General features: G+C 43.7%; 1 protein-coding gene across 1 annotated transcript in view; it reads left to right on the plus strand.

The window, feature by feature from the left end:
* Positions 1 to 1282: 1282 nt before the first annotated feature.
* The window catches only part of PLXNC1 (plexin C1), a 74059-nt gene continuing 50280 nt past the window's right edge, over positions 1283 to 25061 (plus strand). The window contains exons 1-5 of the mRNA XM_064450925.1: positions 1283 to 2492; positions 15129 to 15251; positions 16630 to 16764; positions 18772 to 18872; positions 24005 to 24119. Of these exons, the coding sequence (XP_064306995.1) occupies positions 1542 to 2492; positions 15129 to 15251; positions 16630 to 16764; positions 18772 to 18872; positions 24005 to 24119 (1425 nt within the window). The 5' untranslated portion in view covers positions 1283 to 1541. The remainder of the gene's footprint in view (positions 2493 to 15128; positions 15252 to 16629; positions 16765 to 18771; positions 18873 to 24004; positions 24120 to 25061) is intronic.

Here is a 25061-nt window from a genome sequence, read left to right on the forward strand (position 1 = left end):
TGCTACACCACACTTCCTACTTGAAAATCACAGAACCACAGAATGGTAGGGGTTGGGAGGGACCTCTGGAGATCATCCTGTGCAACCCCCCTGCTTGAGCAGGGACACCTAGAGCAGGGGGCACAGCAACGTGTCCAGGTGGGTTTTGAATGTCTCCAGGGAAGGAGACTCCACAACATCCCTGGTCAGCCTGTTCCAGTACTAATGTTGTGCTTGATTCATTTATACAGAGGTTAATTTTGCTGTAGTTTGTATAGTTCCACTTATTCCCACTGTAAAGTTACTTTAAGATAAAAGCAGTGTAAATGGAGGGTCAGCTGGCCTCTTGGTTTTGAACATTATGTCCTCCTCTCAGGAAGAGTGGCAGTGGGCCCTGCGCCCATCCTCACCCAGAGTTTCCAGACACACCCATGACAGAACACTAAAATGCATCTTTGCTACCTTTCGTAAACCCATTTTTCATTTAAAATTCAGCAAACGGATCATTTGCCGTTAGCCGAGCGTGCAGCCTATACTTCTCATTTTGTTGAGCCTGTACCAGCAACGACCCAGCAGGAAATAAGGTGCATGGGTTGTGCCCTGCAAGGCGGCCCGCCGTGCCCCGCAGCACGCGTTGGAAGGGCGTCCATCTCGCAGCAAGCACAGCTGGAGAGGGCAGGGCTTTTTGTCTACCCTGCTGAACTCGGGAGAAAGCCTTTGTTCTACCTCAGGCAAGCCCGTGAGATTTCTAACTGGAGATCTGACACCTCAGTCCTCCCGGTGCTCACGGTGGCAGCTCCCGACTGGGCTGCGGGGGTGCTGTTTAGCAGGACGGTGATGCGCAGTGTTTTAAGGGGTATGAGCCCGGTTTCCAAGCTGGCAGCGTGCAGAGCCCGGCCCCGCGCCCACACCCTGCACCCACCCGCGCAGCGGTCCCGCGGGCCGGCCCCCGCACGGCACCGTCCTCCCGGCCGCGCTGCCCCCCCCCCTCCTCCGCCCGCTGCCCGCACGGTGCCCGCTCCGGCCGAGAGGGGAGCGAAGCAAAGCGGGGTGGGCGGGGGCCGCCCGGCCCGGAGGGGTCCCCGGGAGCGCCTCGGCGCTGGGCGCCGCCGGGGGAGGCGCGGAGGGGGCTGCTGCCCCGGCCGAGGCGATGCGTATTTTGCGCCCCCCCCCCCCCCCCCGCCCCACTCCGCGTCCCGCCACGCCGCGGCGAAGGGGCCGCCCCCAGCCCCGACCTCCCCCCGCCCGGCGGCCGAGGTGGGCTCCCGCGGCGAGGCGGGCCGGCGGGGCTGGGGGGCGGAAGGGGGGGGTGGCGGCGGCGCAGGGCGGCGAGGTGGGTCGGCAGCCCTCCCGGAGGAGCCCGGCCCACCTCTCCCGTGCAGACACCCCCTCCTCCCCGCCCCGAAAGAGGAACTCCCCGCCCGGCCGCGGCGGAGGGAGAAGCGGCGGCGGCGGCGGCAGCGGCAGCGCGCCCGGCCCCTCCGCGCAGCATGGCGCAGCAGCAGCGCCCGCCGCCCGCCGCCGCCTGAGGCGCCCCGCGGCGCCGAGCCGAGCCCGCGCCCATGGCGGCGCCGCCGCCCGCCCTCAGCTGGGCGCTGTCCCTGCTGGCGGCGCTGGCGGGCGCCGGCGGCCCCCAGAGCTTCGAGCTGCCGGGGGCCCCCATCGACAACATCGAGGTGAGCGGCGGCGGCGTGCTGGTGGCGGGCGGCAGCTGCCTCTACGAGCTGCGGCCCGGGCTGCGGCCCCACCGCCGTGTGGTGCCGGCGGCGGCGGGGCAGGGCTGCGGGGAGCCCCCCGGTATGCGCAGCAACCTGCTGCTGGCCTACGAGGAGGCCGGAGGAGCGGGCGTCCTGCTGGCCGGCTGGACCCAGAAGGACGGCACCTGCCAGGTGTGGGAGCAGCCGGCCTACCGGCAGCGCTTGAACCGCAGCGAGGTGGTCAGCTGCCTGCCCGACGGCTCCACCGCCGGCGTCGTCTTCCAGCTGGCCGGTGCCTGGTACCTGGCCGTGGCGGCCACCTACTCGTTCGGCACCTACGGGACCCGTCAGGGGTGCGAGCCCTCCCAGTCGGATGAGGCGACTGTCATCACGGTGCGCAGCATGGAAAACCTGCAGTCCAAGGAGGAGCTGGGCATCATCAAGCGCAAGGAAGAACCTTTGCACTTTGTTGATGCACTCCACTGGGGAGATCACCTCTTCTTTCCCTACTACACATTGAAGGTCAGGTCGGGCAATGGCAGGGAGCTACCAAGTGTGGCTGTCCTGCACCAGCTGCGCCCCTCAGAGAGTGGCCTTACTTTGAAAGGGCATGTGTATTTGGACTGCGGGTGCAGAAGCCTCATTGTTTCCTCCAGCCTTGTCCGCCAGGGTGAGCAGGGCTGGTGGGTTGGTGTTTTCCGCCACAGCCCCGTCGCCAAGGCCTGGAACGCCACCGCTGTCTGCATCTTCAAGATGGAGGAGATGAAGGACCGAGCCTGTGCGTTCACACACTTCGTCATGAACGGGATGGGCTGTGTAAGTCTGGGCATCGTTTTGCTAAGCTTTCCTCCTGCACGCCGTTGTTGTCACTGTTGTTGTTGTGGCTGGTGGCACCGTGCATGACTCGTGGGCTGTCCCTGACCTGAAGGCACGTGAAGTTCACGGGGAACTTCTGAGCCGCGCCAGGCTTTGCACATCAGCCCTGGCTCCATCAGCACTTGTGGTTTCTCCAGCACTTTCTGTTTCTAAAAAGCTGACCGATTACCAGATCCTGGGCTGTCCTTCCCACCTACACCTCGGGAAAGACATGTCTGAGGAAACACGTGAGGGCATCCTGGGTCAGGCCTGAGTCTCAGGCTCCTCATTCAATGCTCCCTTTTCTGTCAAGGATTAGTTGTAATTCATTGTATTTTCCCTACAGCCTAGATAAAGCATCTCCTACCTTATTCTGTGCATTCACATCTCATGTCATTGCAGCTAGATCAGAAATGAAAAAAAACCCATCAGATTGACTCCTGTGCCCTGGGCTGTGCGCGTTGTTATCCACATTGCTCTCTAGCTGTTTATGGTTGTTTGTTCGGTGGTAGGTGTTTCCCAAACCTCCCAGGATTGGCCTTGCTCGAGAGGGCTTACAGCCACCCCCCAAACCCGTATGCGCAGCAGACAGCAATAGGCAATCTGTCTTTGTTGTTGCAGTGGTTACATTTTCACAGGCAGTGGTATCTCGTGGAGATCCCCAGGTCATCTACTTCTCTAACACTCTCTCTTCAGCTCCTTCCTCCTTTTGAGGGTGAGCTGTGCACATGGAGGGTAGGATGGGCAAGCCTACTGGCTTTGCTGTGGCCTCGGTAGCTAGTGAAGAAATGAACTAAAATGAAATTCAGGAAGCTAAAAATGTAATTCAGGAGAAGAAGGTGCTTTTGCAAGGCCCGTCCATGCTTTCAAGTCACACTCAGAAGTCTTTTCAGAGCTGTGGCAAAAGGAACAAGACTGAAAAGTATCAGGGACAACTGCAGGGGATCAAGCAAGCCAGCACAAAGCAAGCCCTGGCCTTTCGCAGCTCCCCCACCATCCAGGGACTTTGCAGCTTAACCCATGAACGCTCACTGTGTTACGATGGGAGTTTGTTGGAAACTCCTTGAAAGAAGTGCGGTAGGTTTACTGTCGCTCCTTGGCTTCCCAAATGTAGCCCATAGCAGAGCGCAGTGCAGAGATTCTTCCAAATGCAAACTACGGGAAGGCCCTTTGATTCAGTCTGCTCATCTCCCTGCTGAGTTGCGAGACTATTGCCAGTGTTAACGGGATGTAGTTGTGAATGAGAACCCCATATGTGGGTGAAACAACTGTGCTGAAATAAACAGTGAAAGTCTCGCAACAGAGCCGGAGCCAATCCTTTGATTTCCAGTGCCAGTTTATAGTTTACTGCACGATTTCTGTGCTCTCACAAGACAAGCTTGCTGAATGAATTTGAAGTCTCATCCTCATCCCAAAATACCTATTTCCTAGTTGGATTTTTAATTTGTATTCCTTGTTCCTAATTACTCGTGTGGTTCCTCTCAATCCCCCATCCCCATTGCCTCCCAGTGCCTGATTATGAAAAATTAATGATTGACTTGTTTAAGGATTGCTCTGATTCAGATCAGACTCCTGTGACTCCAAAGTTACTTCCATGTCCCGAAAGGCTCGTCCCTCCTGGAAATGTAGGTTATGTTTGGCTACAAAACTGAAGAATCCCAACTTTAAAAATTATTAAAAGGATTGTCTGCTGCTTGACATTATGTCCCTAGCTATGGTGATGCTATTAATCGTGATGTTTTGGCACAACAATAAATACAGTTTACCACTGACAGGAAAGTGGTATTTTAATATTTTGTGAGATAGCAGGACATCTGGGTGTTGTGTAGTAATATGACCTATAACATTACATGGCTAATTATGCTCCCTTTTTAATATAATTATATGTGCTTATGATGTATAAACATAGAAATAAATGCATGTAGTTCAGCTTTAATATGTTTTTTATACTACAGAAGGTTAGGCTAAGCTATTGCAGATAAGTTGGTAGATGACAGGCCCATATGCTGCTGCTTCTGGGTTGTTATAGTCCAGATCCTTCTACTGTCTCTCACCAAATCATGGGAGTCCCTGCAAACGTGGAACATGCTGCTCTTGGACTCAGGAGCGCGCGGGCTTCAAAATTGGCACGAAGATGGTGCGCAGCGCATCCGTCGGTGGGCAGAAGTGTGTGCAATAGCTAGCAGTGGCTCTGGCCAGAAAGGAGTGCCGCGTAGCACGGAGCCGTCACGAGCACTTTGTAGTACAATGTGTAGGAATGGCAGCAAGCAACAGTGCTTAACAGAATCACAGAATCTCAGAATGGTGGAGGTTGGAAGGGACCTCTGGAGGTCATCTGACACGTGCTTTAAAGCTCGATCTTTTAAAGGCAGTGTTGGTACCGAGCTAATGAATGTGTTGCAGCATTATGATTGCCTGGAGTACAAGACCTGTACAGTGTTACAGTGTTTGTGGCGGGTGGACCATGCTGAGTGTCGGCCTGACTTTTGCATTGCAGGTGCCGTGTGTTGTAGGGTGCTGCGGGTCTTAGCCGTCTTTGCTGGGGACACTTGCGTTGTGGATCCCAGGCGTGATGTGAGGTGCACTGCTCATGATGACAGGCATGGGCTGTCAGTTTATGTAGGATTTGAAAACATGATATTTTTTCACTGCAGGAATACAGTTTATAGTTAGAGTGTACGTTAGGGAGTAGTAGCAATTTGTTTTCCTTGTGACCTTGTCATTCTTCAGATTTCTGTAATTATTCTGATTACCTTTAGGCAAGACATCCTCTTACCTGTCTGCACTCAGACAGCTGCTTGTATTTGCACTGTGTTGGCACTGTGCTTCTCAGTAGTGTACTGCAAGAGGGACGTAGCCTAAGGTATTTGTGGTCCTGAATTCCCTGCTAGGCTACTGGTGCATGTTCTACTCTGAAGTCATTCCTGCAAGGTACTGAGCTTTCTGGCCCTAACCCAGTAAAGCACTTAAGGGCATATTTAGGCATATAAGTAGTCCCATCATGTTCAGGGGAACTGCCCACGCATTTAAAGGATGAACTTGAGTATTCACTGGATTGGAACCAAATTGCTCCGCATCCTGTAGGAACGCATTGTAGGTGTGTAATCTCTTTAGCCTCGCATTGCTACTTAGGCCAAAGTTGAGATTTGCATTAAGTTTTAATGCTGCATTTAAGTCTGTCACTGAAAATTAGTAGTTTTTAAGATCCTTGCTTACCAGCTTTATCAAAAAGTAGGTGACTGCTACAAATTCTGTGGAATTTCTGCTTGTGAGAGCTAGCTAATTCTGTTTTCATTTTGTGCAGTAGCGTGCACAAAGCATTTTGTCCTAGCTGGGTGTGTTTATTCCAGACATACATAATAGTGTATTCCCAGACACATGATCCACAACTAGCAAAAGGCAAGTGATGTCTTAAATGAAACTACTCTGAAAACATTTTGCAGTTTTATATTCAGCTTGTTTTCCTCTGATCTGCACGTCTTAGTTTTGATTATATCTACTTATACACACTGTAGAGGTGTATGCGTTAATGGACTCGCTAGCATAATCTGTATGTACGTAAGCACATCTTCACAATATCCTTAGTTATTACCTGTGAATTTGCCAAATCTCATTCTCCATTTCTTTTCAGAAATCTGACTGAGGGCTAACAAGTATTTTTGGTGGATCACAATTCTGAAATTGAAGCTCCTCAGCGAGTACATAGGAGGAATGCTGGAATTTGTCACAAACTTGCACCGGTAGCTAGTGAGCTTTAAGAAAGCCTTTCCTTCTGTTTTTCTGTGACTGAACAGGAGCTACTAGAAGCTCAGATCTCTCCCAGAGACCCCAGGATCTTGTGGATCACAGCCAAGCAGATGAGTAGGAGAAGTACTCAAATTAGGGAATATCAACAGGACAAAGTTGTGGGATGTTACCTAACCTCAGTGACAAATCTGGAAATCAGTTTTGCCACTAAAAAAAGTTGTATGGGAAGAAAAGGATTCTACAATTTTTTTTTTCAGGGAGAAAATCCAAATAAGTGTTAGTCTCATACATATAAGACAGAGAGAAGTTGCTGTAGTTTATATTAAGGTGTTTGTTTTGTGATCTGCAAAGGCTAAGTAGCTGTGATAGCTACTAAACGCTAAGCTATCTTGGTTGGATTTTCATCTGCTATTTAATGCAAGTAAAGATACATAACAGCCTGTTCTTTGAATTTTTGCATTTTTCAGTGGGTGATAAATATGTAGGTTGGTATATGCCCCTTGATTTATTGAACATAGTTTGGAATCTTAGGACAAATCTTAGCTGGTATAAGCTCTACTGAAATGAGATTTTTGAAGTCAACAGAGTCACATCAGTTTAATCATGGCCATTAATTTGCAGGAACGACGTTTGAATTTGTGTGGTAACTCACTCCAAAATGATTCATAGTCTTTTATTTAAGGAAAGAATTATAGACTTCTAAATATCATTTGGTATCAAAATTGATCCTGTAATAATTTTTTAGTAGTAAAGTTATCTCCTGTGTATTACCAGACTGATAGTATTTCATCTGATGTTTGACAGGTTTCTAAAGTTAACCTTTCTGGAGTGAATATTTCTGTCCATTTACAATGCATTTTCAGTTCATCTCTGTTTGGTGTGGGAAGCAAGCAATAGGAGACTTGTAAACTATCAAATTGTCAGTAAGAAGAAGAGTTGCTTTTAGTCATCTGGTTTTGCCAGGTGTTCTTAGTGGAAACTTTTGAGAGCCTAAGCACTCTTGAACAGAGGATTTGCTTCCTTGGCATCACAGAATCATTCAGGTTGGAAGCAACCTCAGAGGAAGTTTCCAGTCCAGACCCCTGCTCACAGCAGGGTCAGCTCTGAGACCAGACAAGGTTGCTCTGGGCTTTGTCCTGTCAGATCTTGAAACCTCAATAGATGGAGGCTGCCTAACCTCTCTGGACAACCTGTTCTGCTTAATTGTCCTCATAGTGATGCTTTTTAATCTTCTGTGCATGAGAAACCTCCCCTCCTTCAGCCTGTGTAGTTCTTGTTGTCCTGCATACACCTCAGTCAAGATCCTGGCTCTGTTTCTCTGGTCCCTCTGAAATTGTCTCTTCGGTAGGCTGATCCAGCCCAGTTCCCTCAGCCTTTCCTCGCAGGGCAGGTGATCCAGGCTCTAACCGTCACAGTGCCCCACCGCTGAACCCACTCTGATTTATCAAGATCAGTGCTATACTGAAGGTCCCAGAACTGAGTGCAGTATCCTAGACACAACTGAACACGTGCCAGTTAAATGAGAATAATCGTTTTCCTCGCTGGATCTGGCTATGCTCCTGTAACAGAATCACAGAATGGTAGGGGTTGGAAGGGACCTCTGGAGATCATCTTGTCCATCACCCCTGCTTGAGTAGGACCACGTCCATGCAGGTTTTGAATGTCTCCAGGGAAGGAGACTCCACAGCCTCCCTGGGCAGCCTGTTCCACTGCTCTGGCACCCTCACAGTGAATAATTTTTTTCTCATATTGAGGTGTAACTTCCTGTGTTGATCTTGTGCCCGTTGCCCCTTGTCCTGTCATTGGGCACCACTGAAAAGAGTACAGTCTCATCATCCTGACACCCACCCTTTAGATATTTATAGCTATTGATGAGATCCCCCCTCAGTCTTCTTTTCTCCAGGCTAAACAAACCCAGGTTTCTCTGGCTTTCCTCATAAAGTAGATGCTCCAGTTCCCTGATCATCTTGGTAGCTCTCTGCTGGACTTGCTCAAGCAGTTCCGCATCCTTCTTAAACTGTGGGCCCAAAACTGGACACAGTACTCCAAATGTGGTCTCACGAGGGCAGAGTAGAGGGGGAGGATAACCTCTCTCGACCTGCTGGCCACACTCCTTTTAATGCATCCCAGGATACCGTTGGCCTTCTTGGCCACAAGGGCACAGTGCTGGCTCATGGTCAGCTTGTTGTCCACCAGCACTCCCAGGTCCTTCTCAACAGAGCCGCTTTCCAGTAGTTCAGCCCCCCCAGCCTGTGCTGGTGCATGGGGTTGTTCCTCCCCAGGTGCAAGACCTTGCACTTGCTCTTGTTCAATTTCATCAGGTTCCCCTCAGCCCAGCTCTCCAGCCTGTCCATGTCTCATTGGATGGCAGCACAGCCTTCTGGTGTATCAGCCACTCCTCCCAGCCTGGTATCATCAGCGAACTTGCTGAGGTTACACTCTATCCCATCATCCAGGTCATTGATGAATATGTTGAACAGGACTAGACCCAGCACAGACCCCTGGGGAGCACTAGTTACAGGCCTCCAACCAGATTCTGCACCAGTTATCAATAATCCACCTCAGTGTCCACTCATCCAGCCTGCACTTCCTTAGCTTGCCTGTGAGGATGCTATGGGAGACAGTGTTGAATGCCTTACTGAAGTCAAGATAGACAACATCCCCTGCTGTCCCTTCATTGACCCAGCCAGTCACGCCATCATAGAAGGCTATCAGGTTGGTCAAACATGATCTTCTCTTGGTGAATCCATATTGACTGTTTCCAATAACCTTCTTTTCCTCTACATGCCTGGAGATGACCTCCAGGATGAACAGCTCCATCTCCTTTCCAGGGATGGAGATGAGGCTGACTGGCCTGTAGTTTCCCAGGTGGTCCTTCTTGCCCTTTTTGAAGATTGGAGTGATGTTTGGTTTCCTCCAGTCCTCGGGCACCTGTCCTGCCCTCCATGACCTTTCAAAGATGATGGAGAGTGGCTCAGCAAGAACATCCGCCAGCTCCCTCAGCACTCGTGGGTGCATCCCATCAGGGCCCATGCATTTGCGAGGATCTAGTTTGCATAGGTGATCTCTGACCCAGTCCTTCTCAACTGATGGTAAGTCTTCCTTTCTCTAGGTTTTTTCTCTCTTCTCTGGGGGCTGAGATGCCTGAGGGCCAGCCTTAGCAGTAAAGACCGAGGCAAAGAAGGCATTCGGTAACTCCACCTTCTCTGCATCCTGTGTCACCAGGGCCCCTTCCTTGTTCAGCACTTGCCCCACTGTATCCCCAGTCTTCCTTTTACTGCTGATGTATTTAAAGAAGCCCTTCTTGTTATCTTTGATGTGTACTGCCAGATTTAATTCCAAGTAGGCCTTGGCCTTCCTCATCGCATCTCTGTATACCCTGCATCCTGTCAATACAGCCCAGGATGCTGTTAACCTTCACTGCTGCCTGGATACACCTTTTAGCCTACTGCCTAGGGTTCCTGTTGACCTATTCCTACAGCCTATCTGGCTTCCTCTGAATGGCAGTCCTGCACTCAAGCATGACAACTTATTTTGATGTCATCTGCAAGCTTAACCCAGAAGCTTTTAGTGTCTTCCTCCAGGTCACTGATAAAAGATACGGAGCAAAGCATGTCCCAGGATCAGTTCTCTGAGGAACTCCACCTGTAATGAGTGTCTAGGTAGAGTAAAAACCATTAACCCATATCCTTTGAGCCTCATGCATCCAGTTTTTCCATCTATCCAGAAGCTCCCCTGTCTAAATTGTAACATCTCAACTTGGATACAAGGATCCTATGGGAAATGGTGTCAGGAGCCTCGCTAAAGTCAAAATAAATGACATCCACTGTTCTCCCCTGCTCCACAAATTGAGTCATTTCATCACAGAAGGCTTTCAGGTTGGTCGGGCATAATTTATCCTTGGTGAGTCTATGCTGGCTTTTCCCAGTCACTTTCTTCTTATTCTTGTGTCTTTAAAAGGCTTCCAAGAGAATTTAGCCCATGGTTTTCCCAGGGAGAAAGTAAGACTGACCAATGTGTAGCTCCCCAGGTTATCCTTCTTGTCTTTTTTTGAACATGGGTACAGTATTTGCCCTTATTCAGTTGTTGGAGACTTCCCCTGGTCTCCACAACTTTTGAAATTTGAGAGAATTGCCTTGCAGTGTCATCAGACAGTCTCTCAGCATCTTCCTACAGATCCTGTTTGGTTCCCCTGGGACTTCTGTAAACTGAGATTTTTTTAAGAGATCCCTGGCTTAATCTTCTCCCAGTACTGGTACTTTCTTTTCTCCTTGAACTCTGTACGTACAAAGGACCACAAGACCTTGTGGGCGAAGTCAGAGCCTTATCTGCATCCACTGTTAGTCAATCACCCGACCTGTTCAGCAGCTGGCGCACATTTTCATTGTTTATTCTTTTGTTGCTCATGTGGTGGTAGAAGCTCTTCTTGTTGCCCATAACATCCCTTGCCAGTTTCAACACCAGCTGAGCTTGGGCTTTCCTGACACCGTCCCTATGTGTCCAGGCAGTTCCTCCTTAGTTGCTTGTTCCAGTTTCTATCTCTTCTATATTGTTTTTCTGCATTGTTGTTCAATCACGACTTCCCTGCTTAGCTAGGGACCATCTCCTGATACGTCTGCTTGTTTTCCTGAGTTTCGTGCTTGGAAGAGGTTGTCCTGAAAGACCTACTAGCTTTTCTGAGCTCCATTTCCTTTCAAAGCTGCCTCTCGGGGATCCCACTAACCAGTTCCCTGAACAAGCTGAAGGCTTGTCTCTGGCTCTGTACTCTGCTGTTTTTCCCTCACTGCCCTCAGGATCCTGAACTCAGTTATTTCATAGTTACTACAGTGAAGGCTGCCACTGATTATCACATCTCCAGTCAGTTCCTCCTCGTTTGTGAGGAGCAAATCCAGAAGAGCATCACCCTTCATTGACCCCATAGGGTTAACAAAGCCTGGGGTCCTGTCTCCTTCACTTTATCCCCAGAGCTCTGTAGTCCTGATCTGCACTAGGCTATGTCTTTGGTGTCCACGTGGATGTGCAACAATGGGTAGTGGTCCAAGGAATGGAAAATCATTGGCAGTCTCTCTGCAGTGTAATGGATCGGGGCCCCTAAAAAAAAATCCACCTGTTGAACAGCATGACAGCTTAGCAGTCGTGTGCTTTCATCTTTCACAGAAGGGAATCTCCAACCACAGTCACCCACCACTTCCTCTTGCTTTCTGCTAATGCTCTGTTCAAGCTCAGTTTCAAAGCCTTCCTTAATGGAGCTTGTTCTCCCTCATTGGTTATTAGGACACTTTATCAATTCTGTAAACTCAAATCTAAAGGCAGAGAAGGAGCACTTCTGCTGCTGCAAGAAGTCACAGATTTCTAGCCTCCCCATCTCAGGAGCCTCCATCAACCTCTTGCTGAAGAGTAGCCTCTGACTGTCTCTCCTGCCTTGTATCATGAGGCTCAGGATCTTGCCACTGCAAGGTCTCTGTGAAAATCCTCTCATTTCCTGATTATCCTCCCTCATTTTTTGCAGTCTGCTTGCCTGGGATGGTTTGTCCACCTAGCATTGCTATGCAGTGCACAAATTAAAAAACCTAATGGAAATAAAATTTTGGAACAGTTCATCTCCTTATCCCTTAGCCCTAATAATGGCTCACTGCATGCACAAATATTTAAGTTTTTTTACCTTGTGATATAATAAAAATTGGTGCAGGAGGTTGAAGGGTGGTGAAGTTAAGAAAGAGAATGAGGTTCCAGAAGATTTTTTTCCCTCTAGGAAAAACATCTATGTATCGTCCAGTGTTGACTGTTGCTATATGCTGCTCACAAGTCTTGTATCCTTTTGTATAGCTGCATCTGTTCATTCACTCTGATGCTCAAACCCTTTATTTTTACTTTTTGGCCAGCTGCAATATGTTGAGTGCTGCGTGAGCTAAAAATGCTGCCCTTCCCTCTGAGGCACAACATGTAAAATAATCAGGAGGAAATCAAGACAGAAAATAGAAGTGTGAATATGGTTGCTGCAGCTGGACTCATATGGAGATAAATCTGAAAATGAGATGCAAAATAGAAAATGAGTATAAATACCTTTCATGCTAATAACCAAACAGCATAGGGGGGTGAACTTAGAAGCAAAATATAAGTTCATTCAGGAGACCTCTAGGGTTACTTGTGCATGTGAAGATTTTGGGGGACTACAGTATAGAACAGAAGGTGGAACTGAAAAGTTAAAAAAGTCTTCTAGAGCAGTCTTTTCTTTTGATTTTCTTGTTTGTGTATGAGCCTGAAAATGTTACAGGATAGACAGATAGATGATCATGGAGATGAGTGACTCTTCAAGTCTGAAGGAAGTTTAGACTGTAAATGCATTTTAAGGATGGATTTAGTGTGAAAGAAAAAGCTTGGAAAGGCCCTACAGTGCTGTAACCCCATTAGTCACAGTGGAAGAGGTAAAAGAGCTTGTTAAAAAAATAAATGCACATGGAAAAGGGATGACAGAAGGGTGAAGGCAGCAGCTGCACCCTGGAGGGAACAGGCAAGCTGGAGAAATAGGTTGCAAAAGAGAGAAGGCAATTTTTGTTGTGACTGCCCACCATCCAGATTCCCCCTCTTCTTATCTATATTAGCTCAATGTCGCATTGACCCTCCCTCTAGCAAACAGAATGAGGGGAGGAGGCTTCCACACTTGTCAGCATTGGTTCTTCAGTCAGTTGAGGAGGTTGCACTGATATGACACTGGTTATTTTACTAGTATGTGGGTCAAAATAAAATCTGGCAGCAAAGCTTTTCAGAGACTTGGTGAGTCTTCCCCTCTTCTGTGATCTTATTGTACAGTGTCTGCGAGGAACCCAGGGTGGTTTGTTTTACTTACACTACTATACGGTACGCTATGGGAAAAAAAAATCCTGAATCTGTTGGAAATGAAAGCCTAGAAGCTTCACCTCCTCGCTCCTTAGCCTGAGTGAAGGCTCATTGTGCGCACCAGTGCTGGAGTTTTTTTACCTTCTGATCTAATAAAACAGTGAGTTAACTTTTTCCACCTTAAAATGCTTGCAGTCGCTTTTTCCACCCCCTTATCTGAAACAGACCTCCATGGTAGTGGAGTCTCATGCCTAAGTGGGTTTTACTGAAGTTCTGTGCCAGTACATGACAGTTCCAGTGTCTTCTTTCTGCTGCATGAGAAAAAAAAAAAAAGGTCTTTAAATATGAAAGTTAATCAAGTCGTCTTTTACTCCAAGTGGCTCTTCTTGCGAGCTAATTAAAATAATTCAGATGACTGAAAAAGATTTTAATTGACATAGGATTGCAGTTTAGAAAAAATTTATTTCTATGTGGAAAGACTTTCTGGGGTTAAGCCAGCATCCTAGCATGCAAGAGTTGAATTCAGCTGTTACTGTGTTATGGATTCGCTTCATAAGTTTGAGAAATGCCTTCACTTTTCTGCAAAATGTTGGTTTTAATGGACCATTCTCACACTTTATCTTGTGTGTTAAAGTGAAATGGGTTTTTGCACTCAGAGGGTTTCTGTAAATTTAGGAATCTGTCCTTGAAGCTGGGATTCTGGGCTTTGTAAGCTGACCTACTGGGCTTGTTCCAAAGGACCTGGTCCTACCTGAGCTCTTTGCCCCACCTCTCCATGCCTGCTGCTCCTTTACGTCAGCACTGGCATCCATGCAGCTAGGTACTTGTTCATGTGATGAGGAGAATGGCTCAAATGAAAATGTAGTTACGTACACAGGTGGATGGATTTACAGACCATTTTCTAGGCACATCTCATTTCCTTAACCAAGCTCACTGGAAAGTATTATACTAATAGAGGGGAAGGGGAGGTGGAGCTTCGCTGGGGTTGGACACATTTGAAGAGCAGGTGGGATCACACCTTTAGCAGCATCTGCTGTGGAGATTGACTTAAAGCAGTTCCAGGACTGCAAAACTCAGGTACTGCTTGCTAGGGAGATATCTGGGCTTGCAGGGATTTTGGGACAGAGACCATCTCTCACCTGGTAAATGACCTTATTCTCACACATCAGGGCTTCCTTTCAGCACTTCGTTCTCTACAGTCAGTGTTATTTTGTTTGGTTGTTCCTTCCACAAGATACAGGGATTTCCTGAATGATGTTTTCTTTCATGAGCTGCTTACATGTGTTTGTCACTTAACTTTCTTCAGCTTGGACAGAGAATTGTAGGTAACATGTTGATTTTAAAGTTCACACGGGTACATTTTTGTTTTCCTTGACATGAATTTTATGCTGCTTTATCTCATTTTTATATTTATGTAGTACGCAAGTCTCAACTTCCTTTAGTGTAAAGCACTAAACCAGAAAGGAAACCAGAAAGGGGAGGATGAAGCTCCACATTTTACTGAGACTCACACACAAAATAAAGTCTGTGTGTTTGAAGAACCTCCGGTCTCCATAATATTTGCACGCCTTTAAAAGTGGATGCTGGGTGTGTCTGTAGCCTTCATGGTAGGTGCAGTCAGGTGATGGCAAAGCAGGGCTTCATTGGGAAGAACCGGCAATTCAGAATAAGCCTGGTGCATTATGTCCAAAAACCAGAAACTCTGTTGCAAGGCAGCTTGCTGCTGTTTGGCCAAGTCTGTGTCCCACTGAGGTCGGTTATTTAGGTGCAGTAGATAGAATCTCTGTCCCAGACATGACCAGTTGCCATGTATAAAAAAGAAGTAGTTTCATGTTTCATGTGCCATTTCCAATGATATGTTGCTCGGAAATTGTATCAGAATTAAAATGTTACCCAGAGTAGTGTCTAAAATTGAGTTCTCTGAGAATCTTTCCAGGGATTCTTCTTTTTCTTAACGTTGTGCAGTATAGGTGAATGATTTTGTAATAGCTTTCTCTTATATCTGATTTTCAGGAGGCACAGTCAATCAAGAAATTACCAACCTTGATTCATTCTGGATTAGTGGCTGTTTATGGCACAGTTGTTTTGAATCAGATAGTTCTCTTTTTGGGAACAGATGACGGACAGTTACTGAAGGTAAGCTGGGTGTGGCAGTTCTTCCCTTCTCCATCAGCTGCTGCTGTGTTCAAGTGGATGAATGTTTCCCGGTTTAGGCACTGTGTTATAAACAGATATAATCCCCTGAATCTCTATTTCTTTTTAGTTTGTGAAGTAACTGCTGTATTGTTACTTGGAGAGCAAGATAATATTCAAAAGTAATTATGTACCCTGCTTAAAATTCATGGAAACATTTCATTAAACTGCTAATGCCCACAGTGTCAATTTATGGACTGTGGAGTTTTTAGTTGCTCTGTCTTTTGTTTCCTTCCTTGCTTTGATCTTCCAGTAGAAATATTAAATATTGTTACATTTTGGAAGCATATTTATTTGTTTGTTAGCCTATCTGTGTGATGTGAATAGCTGTCCGTTAAAGAGGAAAGTCGAGATTCATTTTGCCTTAGCTTCTGAATAGTTGACCCACACTAGCTTAAATCAATCACCTGGAAGTCAAAGTCGTCTTCTCTCATTATCAAACTTTTCAGCCATCCAGTCAAATGTCTTTTATGCTTTAAATTTTTTCTGGGTTTTGCAAGAATGTGCATTTGCTGCCTACACTGAAAAGAATGACTCTCATTTTTTGGTTTTATTAAGCAGGCAGTTGGAGAGGAATATAGTAGAGAGCTTGAAAAGCTTTTGCCCAGTTGTTTCACTGTGCCTTTGATAATGAAAAATGAAACTGAAGTCTTCCGTGTCTCCTTAGCACAGTGGAGACCATGAACATATCTCCCTTGTTTAGTTATGTTTATGAAAAAACCTTATACCAATGTTGATGTGCTTATTAACTTGTAAAATAAAATAAAAAGCTCTTGTGGTCTCTGGTTCTCTTAAATTCTGTGTGAAGAGTGGTGGAAAACTGTAGAGTTGGGCAAGGTAAGAAAAAGAACTATCACGTCAGATGTATACTCACAGAAGCCACAAAGAAGCTTCTGTCCTGAAGACAGTTGTCAGTAGCTTTATACATTATGGGTGCTGGGATGTTAATTTGTTTTCTGAAGGCTAACGCTGTCTTCTCCGTTCATAGGAGTACTTAACACACTATGACTTTGGGATATAGGCATCTCTTCCACATTCAGTTTCTGCGTCAATCAGGAACATACTTTGTGGGAGGGATGTTTCATACGCTAAACCAGTGCCAGATTCAGTGCAAAATGGGTCTGGCATGGATTTTGTTGAAATTCTGTTCTGGTGGTCTTTTCCTCTGTCTTTCTACAGTGAGAGCCAGTGCAGTAGGTGAATTGCATAGGGCACAGTGAGTCATCTCAGAAGCTCTGAAGTAGTTCAAATTAGTCTTCTGTTTAAAATGCTAATCAATCAATAAAAGGACTTGTGAATGATTTAATTTCATGTGTTTTAGGCTGTTCTTAATGAGGCTATGGAATCTAATTGCCCAGAGGTTTTATACGAAATTAAGGAAGAAACCTCCATTTTCCCCAAACTTCGACTTGATCCAGAGGATAATAACTACATCTACCTGTCCTCTGCCAATAAGGTAAGCAAAATATTGAAATAATAAATTCAAGTAATCTACTGCTTTAAGGATTTCTGCCACTTGATAAGTGAAGCATCAGTTTGGGTCAGAGTTAGACCTTAAATATCCAAACTGCAGTTACCAACGTTACGTTTGGGCCGCCCTTCTGCAGAGCTCAGAAGAGGTTCCACCGTCATGGTGCTGCCCACTGTTACTGTGATCCAGCAACACCCTTAATCCCATGCTTATTTTATGTCATTCTGTCGAGAGAGTCTTTGTTTCTTTTTTTCCTGGAGGCATCATGCAGAATCAAGCTTGGAGGTAGCAAACAAAACTTGTACAGTCTTTGGAGATGAAGTTCCTCTGAATTAGCAATCCAGGAATTGCTAGGCCAGGGTTTGCTAGTCAGTTATGGAGTTTCTAATGTGGAGAAATCTCTTCATTTGAGAGATGGGTTTGAAGTCGTAGTTCTGCTGAAGTCAGTGATAAAATTCTCATTGTCTTCAGTTAGGCATAGACTTGAAAAAACAAAACAAAACAAAAACACAATGGGAAGTGATTAATGTGCATACATAGTGAGGCCCGGGAGTTCAGCCATCACTGGGAGCGACTGCATGTGAGCAAATGTGGCTGAGCTGCATGGCAAGCAGAGAGCGGCTCCCAGGAGCTGGTGCAGTTGTTGCAGCATATCCTGCAGCAGGGCTACTTAGCATCAACTCAGCAAATTCCTTTGTCTCACCAGCAATGGGGAAGATGGCAGTGAAAACATAAGGGCTGGCTGTCCATCTTGTCTGGACAGGATTTCACCCAGCTTTTGATTACCTTCATTTACAATAAAATCATTTTTCCAGCAGTGAACATAGCATTTTAGCCTGCTGTCTGAGAGAGTGGGTAAGTTGGTAGGAGAACTCCTGACTGATATAAACCATCTATCACAAATGCAGAAGGAATAAAAATTTCAGTCGAAAGTATATGTAGATATTCCAAGTAAAGACTTGAATTTTATTTAGCTTTGGTAAAAAAGCAAGTTACTGTAGAGGAACAAGAGCTTTTAAGAATAAATACCTCTCTCTCATCATCTCTTGGAGCTTAAATAAGGCTTCTACACTATCTTTTTAAACTTGCTAGTAGTCTATGATGTTGGCTGGTTTCTGAACCAATTATCTCACATACCTTCAGATTAAATTGAATTTTACGAGATATGGCTGGAAAAAACAGTGCATATAGTTTTGCAGAAAGCCATGCATCCTAATTTCTGTTCACAAAATATAACAACTCTTAATTCTTGCAAATTTGTAAAAAAAATTGTTTCAGTTAGGAATATTTTCCTTACTAAGATTATTAATTAACATTGTTATTAATAATATTTTGCGTTTGTATTCAGTATTTGTAATCAGCTTTCTCTTTTTCTTTTTCCTTTCCTTTTCTGGAAATGGCTGGCTAGGATAATCGAGCTGAATGTACAAGTACAGCTACATGCAATATAGCCACAATTATCTACATTTACTTACTGAAATGGCATTTTCATGCATGCTAAGTAGTTGCATGTGTTTGTTCTAGTGTGCACATGTAGTAACCTGACAAGGTGATGCAAACACAGATGCATTTTGTTTTGCGCATGCGTTTTTGGATGCACCTTCATAAATCATTTTAAAAACTCAGTTCTGATGAGAGGAAGATGGTGTTCTGCTAAGCAGAGCGTTATTTGCAAAATATACCTCCTTTCTGTTGTTATCTTTGATTCACTACACTAATCAGTCTTTCTTGCATTAATCTGTCCATGCTAACCTTTGAGTAGTAGAACCAAATTGGCATTGTCAGAAGCATTTCATCTGATAGCAAAATACAGCATGTGTAAAATAGGCTGCATATTTCTATCCAAAGGTCTTCTGGCAGAGAGGAGTCCATAAGGAAACTTTCCTGAAGGGATCGTGCTTGGTTGCTGTCAGATTTTTATTGGTAACCCTCAATTTCCCTGTTAATGGAGGCTATTTTAATTCAGTGTGTAATTGCATTCTTTGGTTTTAGGTGAGAAGAATACCGGTTGCAAATTGCGGTAGATATGTTTCCGAGCAAGAATGCTTATCTGCAAAGGATCCCTACTGTGGGTGGTGTTCTTTGAATCAAAGGTATTTTTTTGTATTTTAGACTTTCATATAAAAGCAATGCATTATTAGTCAGTGTACATTTTGACTGGCTTGGGGCTATTCAGCATCAAGATTGTATCTACTGAATTTTTATGGAATCAGTCATAGCAACAAATGTGAGACACTTTATTGGCATGCGAAAGCGAGATCTGCACCTTTTAAAGACTTTGTTAACCCTCAGATTTTTGAGATCTACACATAAAATGTATGTTGGGCTAAGAAGGATAAATTATTTTGGTTTTACAATAGATGTTTTTGCTTTGCAGATTGATTGAGAGATAAAATTGTATACTCGTGATTGAAGCATCTTAATAGCTGGGAGCATCTTACATGTGAGAACGGAGAAAGAGTGCTCAGATGTCTTCAGTATTCATAGTTCCTTGCTTTGGAACCACTGCCTTTGGTTTAGGCCAGAGGAGAATTTATTTCTGAACACTTCATCCTCACATTTGAGTCATTAGTTTTGCTGCTTTCTTTGAAGCAGGTTTGAAAGCTATTGTACATCTTTGGCCTACACTGGAGAAATACCTGCGTTGTCAAGCCTAGCCTTGGCAATTGCAAGCAACCACATCATGTAAACCTACTCATAAGCTAATCAGGAACCATCCTAAATTTAGACAGGCTTTTTGTCCTCCCTGCCCTGGTTGTGTGGGTGTCTGAGAGAATCTCATTTTCCTACTTGTTAAAATCTGTCTGCTGATTTTCATCACGTGTATGTTCATGGACAGGTTATACTCATTTCTTCTGGTGCTCACATCGCCTTGGCTTAAATAGGTTTTCCCCCCTCCCTCACACTTAACCTATTCAATGTTTTTGTGAAAGTGGTCTCTTTTTTCACTTTCACTTTGGTGTGCTAAAACAGCTCTCACATATGACGCTCCTTTCTTAACTCCACTCCAGTAGACCCTCTGTGAATTTTATGCATCCTTTTAAAATAAGGATGGCCAGGACTGCCACAGAATTCCAGAACAGATTTCAGCTGTGCCTTGCTCAATGGTGTTTAATCAGTCTGTCCAGGAAGCACCTTACTTAATGTGTTCTGGGATCACAAATGTCTTTTTCATGGCAGCATCACATTGATGGACCATAATCATCCATGATCAAATAGTGCCCCCAGGTCCTTCTATTTCTTTGTTTTCTTTCCAACTGATGAGTTTCCAGTCTATAACACAGATGGGTTGTGAGATTTTTATTGCTCTAGGTACATGTTCTTGTACTTTACGCTTTGAAATGTCATCCCATTTCAAGGTTATCCAAGTTTTCCTGTGTGATATTCTCATATTCCTCTGCATGGTAATGTTCCAACTTTGTATCATCAGCAGATGTCGACAGTGTAAACCTTCTTTTATGCCAGCTTGTCAGTGATATAAGCATTAAACAAATGTGGTTATAAGATTGATTTTTGAGGAATTCCACTAGTAGCCTTCTTTTAGAAGGTTAATACTGTCCATTTTGGTTTGTTTCAATGTTAGCGTGATTTTACTGAAGAGCTGCTACTTTGTGTTTGCAAAGGTAGTTATTAGAAGACAGTCGGTGTTTATTCTGTAAAGTGTTTTCTTCAAACTCTCTTTTGCTACCTTGTTAGAAACTGTATATGTTGCAGTGCTAAGCTTTTTGGGCTTTTAGTTACCTTATAAAGAGTTAGCGAATAACAGTTATTAGTCAGTAAATCCCCTGTTTATGAGGGGAATCACCAAAAGTTTCCATCTGGTTGAAACAGAAATAATTTACTCTTTTGGAGAAAAAAATGAACTACTATAATATGAATCCCGTTCAACACCCACAGAATTTTTCACTGTTAAGCACTTACCATCATTAAATATTTGGTTTTGTGAAGAGGGAGCTATGAGTGAAGCTTTAGAAAAAGAGGAAGACATATTTTTAGCTAGTATTTTAATCAAAGTCCATACATGTCCACTAAAGCAATATATTCCATCATAATTTTGAGATAGATGGTATGTTTTATGCACTTACTGGGAAATAAATTTTATATTAAATATGCACTCCATTTTAAAAATAAAACTTACCAGCAGTGCTTCATTTTAAAGACAGTGTGAACTCAAATCCAGTATTTTGATCAAAAAATCTGCACATCTTATTACAAGTGGAAAAAAAAAAAAAGAAGAAAATGTTTCTACTGTTCCTATTTCTACTCTTTCTTCTGTATGGGCAAATATATAAATTGTCCTTTTCACTTACAATCATTCAAAACAATTACTCATAGCATTGTGTGATTTCTCTTAATGTTTATAGATTTTCTATAGATGAATCAGATTTACCTGAAATATGCTAAAATTATTCCAGTACAAGGCACTGATGTCTTACATGTATTTTCCGTATGGAAACAACACATTAGGTGTTAGTTATCTAACATGACCAGACTTACTTTTGAACTTGGTCAGTGTGTGTGACATGTGTGGACTTCATTCAGGGGCTGGTACCTTGGAAAAAGAAGCCAAAACTTTCTCTGAAACCATATTCTCATTGCACGAGGAAATCAGTATGCTTTAGCAAGGTAGAGGGGGGCAAACTTGGTAGGATCTGTAGTTAATACAAGATTAGTGAAGCAGAGACTTAAGTAAATATGAATGAACCAGTATGCATAGGTATTGTGTTATCATAATGAAATAAGAGGAACTTGATTCCAGCTGTGAGAAGGAGTCTTCAGTAGTGTAAAGAATAATAGCTTGCTGTGAAAGATTAAAAGAAATCTTGACTCTGCTTTTCTCTGTACACACTTCTATGCATGTCTGAAATCTGAGCCTGCAGCTTCATACCTTATACTTCTATAGGGTCTGGTGCAGTCCACCTTTCCAAGAAAGCCAGACTTGGTAGTTGTCTGAGTCTACATGTTAATTTTCAGAACCGTGTCGTTCACAAATAGTTTTTATCTGTTGTATTCATTCCAGTGTACTTGCAAACAACATCAATTGTCTGAAAATAGGGCTACAACAAAATAATTTCATCTTTAGGTGAGAGGAATTCGCATTACTCTTGGCCTGTGCAGGGCAATTGTGAGAATTCATACTGAGGGCCATCAGATGCCCCCTTTGTGACTTCTTCCTATGAAATGACCATTCTCCATAGAACATTGTTTGAGTGCTAAAGGTCAGCTTTTAGTGCAAGAAAAGACACATTTTTCCTGGCATGAAGACCAGCATGACCCTGGGTCTGGGTGGCATTACTTCTTTTGCTATCAAACTCTTAGATTCTTCATTGTAGATGAGGAAACAAGTTCACTGCTGTGTTCCTCAGTCTAAGAAAGCAAATAACTTTGTCCTAGGGCAGTTCTAAATATTCAGTTGTATAAACAGTTTTCTTTAATATTTTAATATTAGTGCCACTGAAATGCATATGCTTATTTAGTGCCAAGCATTGCAACTCTTGCCTTGCGTCTTCAACATTATGATCCTCAGCCTGTCAGAAACTATAGGATGTCTTTCTCCCATGTATCATTGCCAGTGAGAGTTATCTACCCATATATCTGAGCATCTGGTTTATGCACATCTGTTGATGACAGATCCTATCCTCTGTGAATCTAAAACTGTGATACTAATGGACCTTTGTGATCTCAGTAAGGCGAAGAGATATAAATGAGACTGAAATTTGTCCCAGCTCAGACAGCTTGAAATATGTCAGGCATAGTCCCGATTTCTTACAGTAAGTTATGATGTGAAAGGAATTCAAATGTAAAGCCCCACCAGGTTCTTGTGCAGCAGGAACTCAGTTTCCTGAGTTAGACCACAAAGGAAGTGACCTTGTGCTTAACTGCATTCCAGTTGCCAACATCTTGATCTACAGGGAAGGTGGCTTTATGGTTTCTATGGTTTGTGGGGTTATTTCAGGCATATTGGAAAGTGGCAGATATTTTTCTTGAAAGTCATTCTTGTGTTATTCTTTGTGGAGAGAAAACATGTTGTTTGTGAAATACATTTATACAGTGAGCTCCTTATGAAAAAGGCCCATGCTTTGCAAGTATGTACTCATTTCTAGTTTTTAGCGAAAGAATAGTTTGTGTAGATACATATCACTGATCGCATGCTTCTACGTTTTGTAGAAAAGTAGCGTTAATAAAACAATATTACATCTTATGTTTATTTATAAATATTCAGTCTTAGTATTAAATTATTAAGATATATGCCATTAGCACTTACTTGTCTTTAATTGCTAGCTATATGAAGTTACTTGGAGTTAATTTGTGGATTGTTCATTAACTGTTCACAGCAGAGAGCATTTTAAGCGTTCATCTTTCAAACACAGTGATTGTCCATCTAATTTGTATGCCTACATTATCTTTTTTCTTATCATGTTTTTAATACATGTAATCTTTGTGGTACTTGTATATCCCAGGGTTTCCTCATTCTTCCTTATTTTTCTGTTCTGCAGTTTCTGTTTCCTACAATTTGGCGTCTATAGCATTTTTATTTACTTTGTGCCATCCTACTACTGAAATGGATTTTATTCTTGAAGACAGAGAAATCTATTTTGAACTACCTTTTCAAACCCAGAGTTTTTAACCAAGTGCACTGACATGAAAGGGGAAGATTACCTTTCACATCAGTGGATGACAGAGATTAGGAAGGAGGATGCATCTCATCAGCTATACACATTCGTAGCATAGCTCTACATCTGAGCTTCACCCCCATCTCCTCTTACACCCTTTGGAGAGAACAAGCAGCTTCTATAGTGTGATTCATTTCATTTTTGTATGAGTGTCTGAAATAGGTTAGGTGAATTGCACCCTGAATGAGCATATTTCTCCCCTTGGAGTGTAGAGGGAACTGGGAGGATCAGAGCTAGAGCTGTACAATGGAGCAATCAAGTTGGGGGTGACGAATTCCATCCCAGGCTACCACGCTTACTGTTACTGGCCAAGCATCTAATATTTGCTTGAATCCCATTGACTTAGTCAGGACCCTAGAGCATATATCAATGCATTGTAATTTACTTTGATAAGCAGAAGATTTTACTGATTGTTTTCCTGAAGCTTTTTGCAGTTACAACCATATTCCTGTAAAAAATCAATAGAATTCCTGTAAAAAATCAATAACATTAAATAAGTTGAAGTACAGTGTCTGAAGTCAAAGCCACAGTAATTTTGTGTATGCTTTTAGGTGCACATTAAAAGAAAATTGTACACGTTCAAACAGCATAAAGGGTTGGTATAACATTTCACATGCACCTGACAAAGATCTGAAAATCCAGCTAAGATTCCTTGCCAAAAATCAGGTAGGTACACCCAGTTTTCTGTGTGTTTGTTTATTGTGGCTTAAAACATGTCATTTTGTAACTTATTGCAGCTTCTCTTTTTTTTTGTCACCATGTTCCATGTATTAGTCCCTCTTACCTCAACAATTGGCAAATGTATTGGAAATCTCAGTAAGCTGAATGTGTCAATCACATAGATGTTCTCTTCCTCTCCTATAAAATGTAAACTGAAGCTATACTTCATGATATTCAGTCAAAAAGTCACGATGCTGACAAAGGCAACGTTTCCATTATGTCATTTCATCAGTTCTTTTAATATTTCCAGTGACTAGATATATATATATATATATATATATATATATATATCACGTGAATTATGTAAGTCCTGAGCCCTGTAACAAGTTAAAAAACATTCACTGGGATACATACACTAACAAAATGTGTCTTTAAGTGTTTGATATTAGTATTTACTCAGTATCTGTTCATAGCACACACAGCCTTGAGTATTTGGTTATCTAGTATTGTGACTGGCCACTTAATCTGCATGCTATTGTTTCTGGTTTCCTGATTGAATGCACTAATGTGATCATATTTGTAAAGCGCTCTTAGCTGGAAACAAAGGATAATTCATTACAAAGCAAATACTGTTTCATAATTAAATGTGCTTTGGTTATGGATGCAAACGTTGTCTTTCTGTGAGGATTTGTACATTCTTGCTCAAATATTTTTAAGGGACTATAACAGCATAGAACACTGTTATAGCAAAATTCTTGTTTTAAAATAAAAAATTATTTCAGATTGCTCCCCTAACATACCTTACAGATCCATTTAATTGCTGGAAGAAAGCAATACTGTTCCTTTCAGAACTCTTTCTGTATTGCTTCTTCAGTTGGGAGAGGCCCTCTCCTTTGAGAGGCTTCCTAGTGAATTGTCTGCTTCTGCCACAAAAGAATTTCAGTTTGT

Source organism: Phalacrocorax carbo, chromosome 1, assembly GCF_963921805.1.
Source record: "Phalacrocorax carbo chromosome 1, bPhaCar2.1, whole genome shotgun sequence".
Taxonomy (NCBI): domain Eukaryota; kingdom Metazoa; phylum Chordata; class Aves; order Suliformes; family Phalacrocoracidae; genus Phalacrocorax; species Phalacrocorax carbo.